Below are 16,029 nucleotides of genomic sequence, written 5' to 3'. Positions count from 1 at the left end.
AAAAATCCACAATGGTCACAGAAATTACTTGAATCTGACAAAAGTAATAATAAATAAAAATCCTATGAAAATTAACCAATGAAAATCCTACATTGATTTTGAACCATGCTTCAACAGAATTATTTTAAAAAGTAAACTCATTAAACAGTCCTGGACAGAAATGATGGTGCCCCTGAAAATAATGTAACTTTTCAGTTTCCCACAGTATGGACCCTTTAAAGCCAAAATTACAGCCAAGCTCTGTTATAACAGCCTCTGGATCTCATGAACCAATAAAGACAGAAGAATAAATAGGCTAGATGTGAACGAGCAGGAACGCTTTATTACAAGGACACTATTTGTAGAACTATTAAATCTCAGGCAGTCAGTCAAGAGCTTATTCAGAATTCCTGCGATCAGAAACAGATTTGGACTATAAGCATCAGTTATTTGGACAATGTTGCTACAGACATTCAGTCAAACCCTCTTGTTCTGTGCCAATTAACACAGCTTACAATTTTACAAGAGAAGGAGAAATGTAACTTGTTATTAATTATATTTTTGGACTTCTTCCATTGGAAACTTTCCACATAAAATATTTTGTTGGGGGTCTTAATGTCAGAATACATGGCAAATATAGCCGGTTTATTTACTATGCAGAACCACTAGCAACGCTACATGCCTGATTTTTATATGCAATGTTGATGATGGTCAAATAGTGGCAAAACTGACAAAATAAGGTTATCTTTATCTTTATTACCATGTTTCAGGCCATCTTCTCAAAAATATGGTAGCAGTGTCTCAGGTATCAGGAAGCATACTCATAAACACTTGGTGTAATAACTAGAGTATTTTAACCCCTTAAAAAGCCAGTGGGCTGCCAGTGCGCCAAAAGTGCTATAGCAACCTTCTAATACCAGAGAATAGCCACACCAGTTTGTACAGAAGTCACTGCAGTTACTGAGTAATACACCTTAGTGTAAGAAGCCATAAGGGGTTAAATTCCTCAGATGCCTTGTTCCATTCACCACCAGCGTTAACAATTCTTAGTTGGTAAGTCTCTCCAGAATGGAGCATTTCACACCAAACCTTAATCAGTCTGATTACATCCTAAACATTTAATTCAAGCTTTTAATATATTGGGGGGAAATGATACAATACTTTGTAACATAACCTTTGTTGGCAATGACAGAGGTCAAACGTGTTCTGTAAGTCTTCACCAGGTTTGTACACACTGTAGCTGGTATTTTGGCCCATTCCTCCATGCAGATCTCCTCTAGAGCAGTGATGTTTTGGGGCTGTCGCTGGGCAACACAGACTTTCAACTCCCTCCACAAATTTTATATGGGGTTGAGGTCTGGAGACTGGCTAAGTCACTCCAGGACCTTGAAATGATTCTTACAGAGCCACTCCTTTGTTGCCCAAGCGGTGTGTTTGGGATCATTGTCATGCTAGAAGACCCAGCCCTGTTCCATATTCAATGCTCTCACTGATGGAAGGAGGTTTTGGCTTAAAATCTCAAGATACAGTGCATCCGGAAAGTATTCACAGCGCTTCACTTTTTCCACATTTTGTTAGGTTACAGCCTTATTCCAAATTGTATTAAATTAATCTCTTTCCTCAAAATTCTACACAAAATACCCCATTATGACCATGTGAAAAAAGTTTTCTTGAGAGTTCAGAAAATTTATTAAAAATAAAAAACTAAGAAATCACATTTACGTAAGTATTCACAGCCTTCGCCATGAAGCTCAAAATTGAGCTCAGGTGCATCCTGTTTCCACTGATCATCCTTGAGATGTTTCTACAGCTTAAATGGAGTCCCCCTGTGGTAAATCCAGTTGATTGGACATGATTTGGAAAGGCACACACCTGTCTATATAAGGTCCCACAGTTGACTGCATGTCAGAGCGCAAACACCAAGCATGAAGTCAAAGGAATTGTCTGTAGACCTCCGAGACAAAATAGTCTCGAGGCACAAATCTGGGGAAGGATACAGAAAAATTTCTGCTGCTTTGAAGGTCCCAATGAGCACAGTGGCCTCCATCATCCGTAAATGGAAGAAGTTTGGAACCACCAGGACTCTTCCTAGAGCTGGCCGGCCATCTAAATTGAGCGATCAGGGGAGAAGGGCCTTGGTCAGGGAGGTGATCAAGAACCCGATGGTCACTCTGTCAGAGCTCCAGCGTTCCTCCGTGGAGAGAGGAGAACCTTGCAGAAGGACAACCATCTCTGCAGCAATCCACCAATCAGGCCTGTATGGCAGAGTGGCCAGGCGAAAGCCACTCCTTAGTAAAAGGCACAAGGCAGCCCGTCTGGAATTTGCCAAAAGGCACCTGAAGGACTCTCAGACCATGAGAAACAAAATTCTCTGGTCTGATGAGACAAAGATTGAACTCTTTGGTGTGAATGCCAGGCGTCATGTTTGTAGGAAACCAGGCACTGCTCATCACGAGGCCAATACCATCCCTACAGTCAAGCATGGTGGTGGCAGCATCATGCTATGGGGATGTTTTTCAGCAGCAGGAACTGCCAGACTAGTCAGGATAGAGGGAAAGATGAATGCAGCAATGTACAGAGACATCCTGGATGAAAACCTACTCCATAGCGCTCTTGACCTCAGACTGGGGCGACGGTTCATTTTTCAGCAGGACAACGATCCGAAGCACACAGCCAAGATCTCAAAGGAGTGGCTTCAGGACCACTCTGTGAATGTCCTGGAGTGGCCCAGCCAGAGCCCAGACTTGAATCCGATTGAACATCTCTGGAGAGATCTGAAAATGGCTGTGCACAGACGTCTCCCATCCAACCTGATGGAGCTTCAGAGGTACTGCAAAGAAGAATGGGCAAAACTGCCTAAAGAGAGGTGTGCCAAGCTTGTGGCATCATATTCAAAAAGACTTGAGGCTGTAGTTGCTGCCAAGGGTGGTTCTACAAAGTATTAAGCAAAGGCTGTGAATACTTATGTAAATATGATTTCTTTGTTTTTTAATTTTAATAAATTTTCAGAACTCTCAAGAAAACTTTTTTCACATGGTCATAATGGGGTATTTTGTGTAGAATTTTGAGGAAAGAGATTAATTTAATACAATTTGGAATAAGGCTGTAACCTAACAAAATGTGGAAAAAGTGAAGCGCTGTGAATACTTTCCGGATGCACTGTACATGGCCCTGTTCATTCCCTTAACACGGATCAGTCGTCCTATCCCCTTTGCAGAAAAACAGCCCTTTCCACCCTAGATATGGTGTTCTTGGGATGCAACTCAGCATTCTTCTTCCTCCAAACACGATGAGACAAATGTTCTATTTTGGTTTCGTCTGACCACATGATATTCTCCTAATCCTCTTCTGGGTCATCCATATGCTCTCTGGCAAACTTCAGACGGGCCTGGACATGTACTGGCTTAAGCAGGGGACATGCCCGGCACTGCAGGACTGCAGTCACTGCAGTCCCTCTTGACGTAGTGTGTTACTGATGGTAGCCTTTGTTACTTTGGTCCCAGCTCTCTGCAAGTCATTCATGAGGTCCCTCCGTGTAGTTCTGGAATTTTTGTTCACCGTTCTCATGATCATTTTGATTCCAAGGGATGAGATCTTGCATGGGGCCCCAGGTCGAGGGAGATTATCAGTGGTCTTGTATATCTTCCATTTTCTTACAATTGCTCCCACAGTTGATTTATTCACACCAACCTGCTTGCCTGTTGTAGATTCACTCTTCCGAGCCTGGTGCAGGTCTACAATTTTCTTCCTGGTGTCCTTCGACAGCTCCTTGGTCTTCACCATAGTGGAGTTTGGAGTGTGACTGTTTGAGGTTGTGGGCAGGTGTCTTTTATACTGTTAACGAGTTCAAACAGGTGCCATTAATACAGGTAATGAGTGGAGGGCAGAGAAGCCTCTTAAAGAAGAAGTTACAGGTCTGTGACAGCCAGACATCTTGCTTGTTTGTGGGTGTCCAAATACTTATTTTCCACCATAATACACACTTACAATGTGATTTTCCTGGATTTTATTTTCTCATTTTGTCTCTCATAGTTGAAGTGTACCTTTAATGAAAATTACAGACCTCTCATCTTTCTCTCTCTGTCTCTGTAGTAGGAGAACTTGCACAATCAGTGGCTGACTAAATACTTTTTTGCCCCACTGTATAATACACACATATCTTATATGTATATCTTAACTATTTGAGATTTCTGCACAAATCTTGAAAATACAGTGGAATTGTGCTTTAATAGTGCACTTTTTCCAGTTTAGCACACTCTCAATTCTTTCAGTCCCTCACATTCTAAGGCTAAAATACCAGAATCTGTCCGATCTCACATAGCTCTATTGGCTGCCTCCAGTAGCTGCACTGTAAAGCTCTGCTAAGCGCCGTAGAGTGATTAAGGGAACCAACAAACACGGAGCAGGCTGCCAGCGCTGCGGCTAGAGGAACAGACGCAGCTTTCCTCATTCTCTTCTCCAAAAACTTTCAGCAGCTGAGCCGCTGCTGGAGCGACCCTGCGCAGGACTGACTGCTTCCTTTGTTTATTTGTTTGCTTTTTCGAGCCCCTTTCCTAACAAATCCCCCGAGGACGTCGTTGGAGACGAAGATACACACTATCTGGGCCAGAATGTGCCACATAAAAGTGTTCAAGCGCTCAAAAGCCAGCCCGAATTAAACAATATGATATGAAGGGACAGCGTTCCTGCTTCAGATTACCAAAGCCTTTTTTATGTGAGGTAAAAAAAAAAAAAAAAGGGGGGGGGAGTAAAGATAAGCAGTCAGGGAAGCGGCAAAGTTTTCAGAGTGTTAGCGACTGTCATACACACTATCACAAGTTACTTCTTTTTTTAAAAAGGGCAAATCTAAGCACAAAATGGAACAGAGATGTCAGCACTGTTCAAACACTGGATGGAGAAGCAAATAAATAATATGTTTTTAATCTACTCTGGTAATGTGATTTCTCTTATTCGATCCGTAAAGAACAAGAAAATTCAGATTTCTATTTTAGATTCAGATTTTTATTTTATTTGCGTAATAAGAAACCTTTATAATCAAGTTGTGGAAACGATTGTTACAATTCTTTTTAAACATGGCAATTTGGCAAATAAGCTTTAGCTAGAAGCATGTTGCAATGTATTGCTCCATCAAAAATACAGTCTTATTCAAAATTTTCAGGACCCTAGGTCAAATGACAATTTTTGAAATTGTAATTTTCAACAGACCATATACATGTAATAGACAAAAGTATTGGGACACCTTCTTGTTCATTGTTTCACTGAAATCAAGGGTTTTAAAAAGAGTTTATCCTGCTGTCTCTACTGTCCAGGAAAGACTTTCTACTATATTTTGAAGCATTGCTATAAGAATCACAGGTGAATAATAAAATCATTTGTATTGATAAAAAAAGATGATCAAAATAGCTGTGAAAAAGCGTCTACAGCACTATAGAAGTATAATTCTTTATTATTCTGACAAATAAAAATATTTTTAAATGTGTTAAAGTGTTTTATCCAATAGACATTTTGAAATTTTAGACCATGCCTTCAATATATAGTTGTACTGACCAACATGGACAGGTAGCTCACTCACTACTCCTGGGACACATCGTAATCGTAAATCTGAACTACTATATTGGTTAAGACAGGGTTCAAAATGCATATAAAATAAACAAGTGGGACCAAATTGCCAAGCCTCAGCTCATTTAAAGCGCTCCATCTCAACATCCCCCTGTACTTCATCAGCATTACTGTAATGTGTAATGGAATCATTAGGGCCCAAATGAAGACGGACAAGTGCATTAGAGCAACTACGGGAACAACACATACACACAAGACAAAAAACAAACACACTCCCCGAAGCCTCTTGCATGCATGAAGGCTGTGTAGAGCGTAAAATGCAGTGAGGCTTTGCAAGCAGTCAAGACTGACCTTAAGCATGACAACTGCTATGACAACACTGTGCCTGATTATGCTTTTATACCACGCAGTTCAAGGTATCTTCAAAATGACATTGAGCCACAGTCATAAAACATTCATAACATGGTAATTACGCTATTGCACACATGCGGCACAGTAATGAAGTCCCATCATAAAGTCTGTGTGGTGGTGATCAGTATGCCAGTTTCAATGCATGTTCTGAGGGTCTGTAATAATAAGCTAATGCACATTAATGACCAGCTCTTGTCTGGGTGCAGAAATGGACATGATAAGCCAAAGAAAACCACAAATCGAGATACAGATTCTAAGAAACGTATATGTCAGCAACACACAAAACTGAAACTATATCTGATAGAATAGCTGAATTCAGCTAGTAAGCTAGGGTAGGATCCGTGTGAAAAGAAATTGATAGCATTTTTCCTTTAATTATAAAATTAAACCGGCATTGTCTTAATGTACAACTTATTTAAAAGGATAAAGAAAAGGCAAACACCCTAGTCTGATGATATATCATGTAAACAGTTCATGCTCAGCATTAAAATAACCTTAATGTTATCTGACTTGATCAGAAATTAATGTGATAAATTATTGTTTTGTTTTTACTTTTATACACTGATCTGCCATAACATTAGTACAACCTGCCTAAAAGTATAGTAGGTCCTTCGTGTGCCACCAAAGTAGCTCTGAGCATTCGAGGCATGGACGTCACAAAACCTCTGAAGGTGTCTTGTGGTATCCGACACCAATATGTAAGCAGCAGATCCTTTAAGTCTTGTGAGTTGTGAGGTGGGGCCTCTGTGAATTGAATCAATGACCCTTAGGTGCCCATGACCCTGTCGCCAATTCACAGACTGTCCTTTCTCTGAGCACGTTTGGTAGGTGCTGATCACTGCATACCAGAAAATCTCCAAAAGAACCTGGCTGGTGTTTCGGAGATGTTCTGATGTCCCAGTAATCTAATTATCACAATTTGGTTCTTGTCAAAGTGTCTCAGGTTCTTATGCTTGACCATTTTTCCTTCTTTTAAAAACACATTACCTTCAGTAACTGACTGTTCATTTGCTGCCTGATATAGCCACCTCCTGACAGGGGCAACTGTAGATGAAGATAATCAATGTCCTAATATTATGGCTGTACATTTACTTGAGTGTTGTTCGATGACATTCACTCTGTGGCCTCAGTAAATGAGTAAATATATACTTACAGGTCAGGAGATGCTTGACAAATAGCTGGAATTTCCAGCTAGAACAACAAGAAAACCTTGGATAGCTAATGAATCAATAATATTTTCTTAGAAAGCAACTCCTCGCAGTTAGAAGTCTATTAAGTGGCCTGAAAGCATGAATGTGTAGGTAAACATTTGTTTATCATAGTAATGCCTATCTGTAATACTTGTTCATCCACACTCAGTAAGGTGGGTTATTCATTGTTCCAACTCAAATCCTCAGCCGGTTACTGAACCATTCACAAGTTAAATCAGAGTCGACTCTTGTGGCGCGATTTGGTAGCACACAGCACCATCACAGGTCTGACAACATGGTACAATTTATTATAGCTCATTCGTAACTCAAAAATCACACACATATGGATACTCAGAGGGACATCTCTAGGAAGGCTGGCAACTCCATCAACCTCGAAAAGTATACAGCATCAATGACTGGCTATACTTGCAACTGCTTTGAGGATGTAACTGTCTCCAAGACCCCAACCAGAATCCAAAGATGACAGTGGAGGTGCAGACAAGGCTTGGTAATGGTAATAAGGCTGCCTGAAAACAGTAAGAATCAACCCTTCCAGGGCCATCAGAAAGACAGTGTGCACCCACACACACAAGATCCATGGACAGATCCATGGTGGCAGAGCATCCATCCCATCACCAACTACACAGCATCTTCATTAACAGTGATGCCTGCCTTTCAGATGCGTATCATCCCAAACATTTTACTTGCTACTCCATATCCACCACCCTCTCCCTGGCCCTCATCCACATGGACTAAAGATACCTTGGAATGCTGTTCATAGACTTCAGTTCAGCATTTAGTACCATCTTGCCTCAGCATCTGTTAGGAAAACTGAGCCTGCTAAGCCTGAGCATCACCCCCTGTTACGGGATCCTGGACTTCCAGACGTGGACACCTCAATCAGTCAGGATCAGGAACAGCATTTCCAGCGCCCCCTGGGCTGTGTGCTCAGTCCACTGCTGTTCACTCTGCTGACTCATGACTGTACTGCAAAGTACAGTTTGAATCACATCACCAAGATTGCTGATGACATGGAATGACGAGTCAGCATCCAGAAAAGAGGTGATATGGCTAACAGACTGACGCAGAGACAACAGCCTGTCTCCTAACATGGACAAAACTACTGATGCTTGTTTTTGTGAGGAGAGTAAGAGATGATATGACCCCCCCTGACAATGAGCAACTCTGTTCCTCAGTGTTCACACTGCAGAGAACCTCACCTGGTCCCTTAACACCAACTCCCTCCATAGCACTGAAAGCACAGCAATGTCTCTACTTCCTGTCGGAGACTGAGAAAAGATCTCTCTCACTGGTGAGAAGTGGTGGCTCAGTGATTAGAGACACCGGGGTAATTAATCGCAGGGTTATGGGTTCAATACCTGCATTTAATAAGATGCCACTGTTGGGTCCTTAAGCAAGGCGCTGTAGCGTGGCTGACCCAGCACTTTTTTTAGGTTATGCAAAGAAAAGTAGCACATTTTTGCTGTACTGTGTGTAAGTATTGTCCAATAAAGGCTATTAACTTCCCCAAGTTCCCCCTAAGTCTCCCCAAACCCATTCTGACCAAGTCCTACAGAGGAACTGTAGAGAACATCCTGAACAGCTGCATCTCAGTCTGGTTTGGACAACCCCATTCATCCCTCAAGCCATCAGACTCCTCAACACTCCTCAACCCCCTTTTACATTTTAGGACTTTACTGCAGCCACCTAATGCCATATTTTCTTGCTCACATACATAGTGGCCTACTGTATCCTGAAAAAAATGTTTCTACGATTTGCATGTTTCTCTCACAGTGTTCTCTCTCTGCTAATCGATTGCAATCAGCACACATGCCTTTAAGTTATAAATGTTATTTAAGGATTAAAATATATTTATTATTTATAATATTAAAACTGTTTCTACCATGTTAGGAAGTCACAGTTGTATGCAAAGGTCTGAGCATTCTTGATTAAATTACATGTATTGTTGATACTCTCCACGGATACACTTTATTATACTTTATTACAATTTAAGAAATTAATTTAAGAAATCCTACAAAGATAAGGGCATAGATAAGAAAATGCTTCATTTTCTCCTCAATACATTAAATGCAGTAACTGTGCTCTAAATTTAGTATTTTGCATATTTTGGAATTTGCTTCATCACAATTATTTGGAAAATCAAGAAAATGTAATTTAGACTTTTGCAGAGGACTGTATAAGCATAAACATAACGTCTGTTTATGCTCAGGATCAGAATTTATGGACCTATTTTACAAAAGCTACAAGACGTAGGCTGGGGATAAGATCAAGCTAAAAATACTGTGAAGAAAAGAAAATACTGTGAAGAAGGTGTGCACTGCAACATCCACACCTTACTCAACACACCACAGAGAAGAAAGAAACTTTCAGAGGTAGCAGAAAACCCACCCTGGTATGAGAAAGAATCCTCACACAGTATGTGAACACTAATCAGGCCCAGATTCTTGATTCTTATCTGCACCTTGTTTTTATCCAGCTTATTTTTCTAAGGGAAGGAAAGGGAAGGTTATTGTAGCCTACATTATCAGAGTCAGAATCCATTTTATTTTGCTGGGTTTGTTGTACATACAAAGATATCTGGATGTCATTTGTCTGGATGGTGCATATTTAAAGTGTTCAAAAGCAAAGGCTTAGCTGAGCATATTAAAATGACTGGTAGCAAATAGAAGCTTTTAGCCACCAATTAGCATTACCATTCACATTACACATTTAAAGCTGTTGGTATGATCCTAAAATTGAGCATCATGTTTAAAAGCCAACAAAGTAAAAACTAAATTAATATATGATAAGATGCGCATGATCAGGTGATCCAAGGGGCTTAGCTTAGACTAAGACAATGCCAAGAATCCCAGGTCATGCTGCTTTGCCATCAGCAGCCGGAACACAAGAGAGGCCAACTATCCCTCAATTGGCCCCCAAATGCTTTCTCTAGGTGTGAAGATGGTGCTCTCTACCCTCATCACTCCCGTTGTGATGCTAGCCGCCACTGGTGTCTGTAAGCTGATGTATAGCTGTGAGCTGGAGATCTGGCCTTTTCCTCCAAAGGTGTTGGCTGCCTAGTGATACTGCACTGGCAGCACTGGCCAAAGAAAGGCAATGGCTGATTTTAGATGTATTGTAGGAGGCATGTGCCCAGATAACTGGGTAAAATGAAAAATGGGTAAAACAAAATAGCTCAACATAGGGAGTGGAGAGAAATGAGTGAAACAGGCGTTTTTATTGCTGAATTTCCATGCAGGAAAAACAGGGAGTATATATGGAATGGAATAAATAGGCAGAATGGATTACATTAGCTTTGTTATTGATGTGGGTTCTGCTTATGCTGTGTTACTGTCCAGTTCACACCGAAATGAAGAGACATACTGTGAAACACTGGTTATTTATTAGTCATTTGGACTTTATATATTATTATTTGTCCACAAGAAAGATTAGCCTGATTAGACAAAATAAAAAAACATGAACATGAATTATTGCATCACTGGCTACAGAAAAGCAGGAAAGCATAAGGATAAGGATAATGGGTGAGATGGATAACAAAAGAAAAGAAAGAGTGAAAGACATAAGTGAGAGAAGATCCAACTTGAGCTAACTTTCTTAGGAAGGAAAGGCATGTGCAAGGAACTCAGGAGACATCCTTTAACAGGACTTACAGTTGCAAGAAAAGGTAAGTGGACCCTCTGGAATTATCTGATCATTATCTAAGGCAGAATTACAGCCACAATCCAACTAAAATAATAACACACAAACAGTTGTTCTGTTCATCTGCAGATCCTCCTTTAGCAGCAGTGACTTCCACCAAAGTGTTTTTGTTTTTTTTTACTGTTGCTGCAAATACATACTCAGCAAATGTGTTTCAGTTCATCAATATTTCTGGGACAGCCATCTTCAGGTCATGCTCATTCACAGCATCTTGAAAGGGTTAAGGTCAGACAGACATTGTATAGTGGATTTACTTGTGTGTGTTGGGTTATTGTCTTGTTGTATCTCCTCAGCTTGAGGTCAGGACTGTTGCCATTACATGTTTTCAGGCTTTCCCACTGTGCTTTCGGAGTGATCTTAACAGGACACCCATTTCCAGGAGAGCAGCATCAGTCCTGAATTTTGCCCATTTGTAGACAATTTGTCCAACTATTCAATTGCTGTACACCAATGTCTTTAGCAATGCCTTTGTAGCCTTTTCCAGCTTCATGTGTCTCTATAATGCATCTTCCAGGGCCTTCTAAAAGTTGTCTGCATCAAAGCATGGTTCACACTAACCAGTTTAATGGGCAAAGTACATGTGAAACCCACACTTTCAATGTCATCTCCTTAATTAAAGCAAAAGACATGAAGTTAGACTGTGTTTTCCTTTAAGTCTATACCATTTTTTTTTGCAAACAATACTTTGCAAGGATTGTCACAACACTAGAGTATGTATTTTATATCAATACCAAGTGTAATATCACAAAAATGAAAAACACACTCATCACTGACTGAACACCAAATGTTTAAAAGGGGACTCTAAAAGCTCCCCCATAGAAAGTTATTACAACAAATGGTTACAAAAGCACTATCTGATACCCGAGTCACTGGTTCATGATAGTGTCAGAATAAGTTCTTGCCACCAGCAACATTAAATATATAACTCAGAAGGCACGTGTAGCTTCACTGGTGGTTTTGGATGGTAAATAAAAGTGCTATATTTGTGACGTTGGCACAGCGACCCCTTTTTCCTATCACCCCAAATCTCCATGATGCAGACATTGGGCCTTATTCGCTAAATGTCTTCTTAAAACCCACTTACACAGTCTTTGCAAAACTACTGCCATTCACCAATGTCACTTATGTTGAATTTGCTTTATTTCTGAGGACAGTGGGACCCATCATTATAAGAGCATGGCTGTGAACAGTTCTGCGCTCTGACACAGACTTTTTTTCTGACATAGACTCTTCTCAAGAACAAATGTCAGAAAGCTTGTATCAAGAATTGTTAGGAATTTTATATAATATCCTTTTTTTAAGCATTTTCTTACATTCTGAACAAAAAGTCTACGTCAGATTCAAGACGTGTTTCTAAACAGAAGAATGAGGCTCATTGTTTTGCAGAACCCAATGCAGAACCCTTCGAACTCAGAAATAACTATAGTACAGTATAGCGCTGGATTATTTAAAGAAAGAACCAAGCGTATTAAAAGTTGTACTGCTGAAGAATGTTCAAAAAGTACTGAACCTTCCAGCTGTTTTGTGCAACTCTACTGTCTTACAGTCACCAACAGTGCTTATGCAGTAGCCTGCAATCAACTGTAGCACTTACCTGAATTTACAGTAAGGCAACTCCAGCAGTATTCACATAGTCCTTTTTCAGGACACACTTATAATAACAACCATAACTCCATAAAGCACAAAGATGCGCTGATTTCATGACTGTCTCTGCAGGACAGCATCCTCCCTCTAAAAACAACACGGACACACCATGAGTGGCCCTTACCTACAAATCAAAAGCATGCACTGCTGACAATACCACAACAGCACTCAATCCAATCCATTCAGTCCAGGCTCTAATCCTGTCCATGCTAGAGATTTAGGGCTCCCCTGCAGAAAAAATTCAACACGAATGGAAGTCGACATGAACGGGACTCACCTGGATAAACGGTAAACAAAAGCAGACAAAGGCCGGTGCTGATCAGCATCAGAGTCATGCATGCATGTAGAGACCAATGGATCCGCCTGGTGTGGTGCAGACAGCGTGTGTGTGTGTGTGTGTGTGTGAGAGAGAGAGAGAGAGACAGAGAGCTAGAGAGAGAGTGAAGTCAGTGTGAGACACCCCCGAGAACCACGCCGCTGCGTAAACATGGTATGTGTGTGGTGTGCGTGCCTGCCTGCCTGCGTGCGTGCGTGCGTGTGCGGGTGTGTGTGTGTGATATGACAGCGCGTGTATCATGCATGAGCTGATAGGCAGTACACCCAAAAACCCCAACGCACAAATGCACGTACCTCATGCACACATGTCAACACGCCTCGACTTGGTTCGCTCCTGGTGTGACAGGCACGAGCCCCTGTATCCATGAAACCAACGTGCTGTGTGTCTGTGTGCGCGCGGTCCTGCTGCTGATGCTGCTGCTGCTGCCGCCTGCCTGGAGATGCGAGAAGCGGTGGAGTCGGCCCATGAGCCCACCCGTTTTCCGGCAAACCGCACCCACAGCGCGGGAATTGGATGTGAGAATTGGCGTTCTGAGCTACGATTGGCTGGTGGGGTACGGTATACTGCGCTGGGATTGGGTAATAGTTCGTGTCCTGATTCTAAACTGGGTTTGTCCCACCTCTTCTCCTTGGATTGGCTGGCCTCCTCTGAGACTGGATGGAAGAATTAAGGGTCTCGGCTGGGATTGGCTTAAATGTCCCAAGTGTTGAGCTGTGATTGGCTAATATGTCATATTCTGCCTTCTGGTTTACAACTGATTGACAGTGCCCTGTCTCCTGCCCGTCCCGCTTCCTGCGCCAGGATTAGCTGCCTACTTGCGACGCTGATTTACTAACCAATCGTAGCATAGTAGGGTTTCCTGGAATACAGGTGGGAAACAACGACAACAACGACGACTTGGCATCATGCTCGACTGCGCATGCGTGGCTCTAAGGTGCTGCAGACTAGCTGGCAGGAGGTCCAGTGGCAGGTGGCCACAACTGCGGTCCTGCAGGGTTCGAGTCCAGCACAGTTTGGTGGTTTCCCTGCTCCAACACTTAAAAGTGATGTAATGAGATGTTAGAGCTGGGAAATGCTGGACTCCACCAACCACAGGTGGGCAACCTTTGCGCTTTGGGGTCAAAGTCTGCTCCCCTGAGTGTTAAAGGTGAAGGCAGCTCTAATTCTTTCAGATCTAAGGCCTGATACACCTGATACAGCTTGTGTTGGGATGGCTAATGATCTGAAGAGTTGAATCAGGATCAGGTGTGTTAGATCAGGGGAATATTAAGATGTGCAATACATGGGGGTCACTGGGAATGGGATTAGGTACAAAGACCCTGAAGGCACAAAGGATCCTCGCCCAAACATCACCTGAATGTTAAACTGTAGTCCTTTGAAGGGCTGTAACGCCAAAAAAGGGGGGTTGTACGTAAGAACACTGTTGCATTGCCAAGGCCGGTCTTTTGATTTTAGCCCTGCTGCCATTTTCAGAAGTGTCCCACAGTTGCTGTTGGAGGAAAAAGAGGGGGAATAGAAGTGGCCTTAGGGATAAGGCAGTAGATATTAGTGTGCTGCCATCTAGTGGTTGTAATCCAACACTACATTCCGTATGGATATTTTTAGAGATATGGTGAATAATTACAAAGGATAAACGGCACTGTCAGAGCTAAACCAGGGTAGAGGTTGCCTTGAAATGTTTTGAATTTGTTTTGTAAAGTTTGAATTGGTGTAAACTATTGATTTACTGTAAATATGGCTTTTTAAATAACTATTTACAAGAGATGGTGAACCAGGCAAAGAATCATATAAATTCTTCTCAAAAAAGGTCTTTTAATCTGATTCTATACAAAAGCATTGCAGCTCTTTGCTTAATGATCTAACATAAATCTAAATGTTTGGCTTTGACAGGCTCCGAACAGCTTCTGATAAGGCTGACAGAAGTGCACAAAAATCATCCCTTAAAGAACTACTGAAAGTTTTCTTTTTGGAAACTAAAAGTGGTTTCCATGATTTTTAAAACATACAGCTTTTCTTACTGTTATACTTGCAAAAAACAAAAACTGTTGTTGTGCAACACATCGATTTAATGAAGTACAGTAAAAGCAGCTTGTATGTCCTTGCCTCATAGACCATATAAAATCCTGGTGAGTAGAATATGTAGGTGACTGTGCTTTTTACCTGATATAATTAAGACTAAAAATGTTTCCTCAAATACAATTCCATCCAACTATGTTCTATAAAGAGCTGTGCCCATACTTTCACTATAGTGCAGTTTCTGCTCTTTTAATTGAGTTAGATTGTGATTCAGTACTCATACTTTCACTATAGTACAGTTTCAGCCCGTTTAATTGAGTTGGATTGTGATACAGTACCCATACTTTCACTATAGTAGTTTCTGTTCTTTTAATTGAGTTAGATTGTGGTACAGTATCCATACTTTCACTATAGTACAGTTTCTGTTCTTTTAATTGAGTTATATTGTGATATAGTACCCATACTTTCACTATAGTACAATTTCTGTTCTTTTAATTGAATTAGATTGTGATACAGTATCCATACTTTCACTATAGTACAGTTTCTGTTCTTTTAATTGAATTAGATTGTGATACAGTATCCATACTTTCACTATAGTACAGTTTCTGTTCTTTTAATTGAGTTAGATTGTGATACAGTACTCATACTTTCACTATAGTACAGTTTCTGATCTTTTAATTTAGTTAGATTGTGATACAGTACCCATACTTTTATTATAGTATAGTTCCTGCTCTTTTAATTGAATTAGATTGTGATATAGTACCCATAGTTTCACTATAGTGCAGTTTCTGCTCTTTTAATTGAGTTAGATTGTGATACAGTACTCATACCTTCTCTATAGTGCAGTTTCTGCTCTTTTAATTAAATTAGATTGTGATACAGTGCCCATACTTTCACTATAGTACAGTTTCTGCTCTTTTAATTGAGTTAGATTGTGATACAGTACTCATACTTTCACTATAGTACAGTTTCTGATCTTTTAATTGAGTTAGATTGTGATACAGTACTCATACTTTCACTATAGTACAGTTTCTGCTCTTTTAATTAAATTAGATTGTGATACAGTGCCCATACTTTCACTATAGTACATTTTCTGTTCTTTTAATTGAGTTAGATTGTGATACAGTACTCATACTTTCACTATAGTACAGTTTCTGATCTTTTAATTGAGTT

At 40.8% G+C, this 16,029-nt stretch overlaps 1 protein-coding gene across 3 annotated transcripts in view; it reads right to left on the bottom strand.

Annotated features, from left to right (window-relative positions):
* The window catches only part of fut8b (fucosyltransferase 8b (alpha (1,6) fucosyltransferase)), a 161,928-nt gene extending 148,660 nt beyond the window's left edge, over positions 1 to 13,268 (bottom strand). For 2 of the 3 annotated variants that reach the window (XM_072687254.1, XM_072687271.1), the window contains exon 1: positions 13,134 to 13,268. Coding sequence is in view for 1 of the 3 variants with exons in the window: in XM_072687271.1 (XP_072543372.1) it covers positions 13,134 to 13,138 (5 nt within the window). In the remaining 2 variants the exon portion in view is untranslated. Of the gene's footprint in view, positions 1 to 12,780; positions 12,903 to 13,133 lie in introns of those variants that run through there. The other variant, XM_072687262.1, reaches the window with a different exon arrangement.
* Positions 13,269 to 16,029: the final 2,761 nt, after the last annotated feature.

Source organism: Salminus brasiliensis, chromosome 1 (assembly GCF_030463535.1).
Source record: "Salminus brasiliensis chromosome 1, fSalBra1.hap2, whole genome shotgun sequence".
NCBI lineage: Eukaryota > Metazoa > Chordata > Actinopteri > Characiformes > Bryconidae > Salminus > Salminus brasiliensis.
The sequence above is the reverse complement of the archived record's forward strand: the minus strand, read 5'-3'. Positions and strand labels throughout refer to the sequence as shown.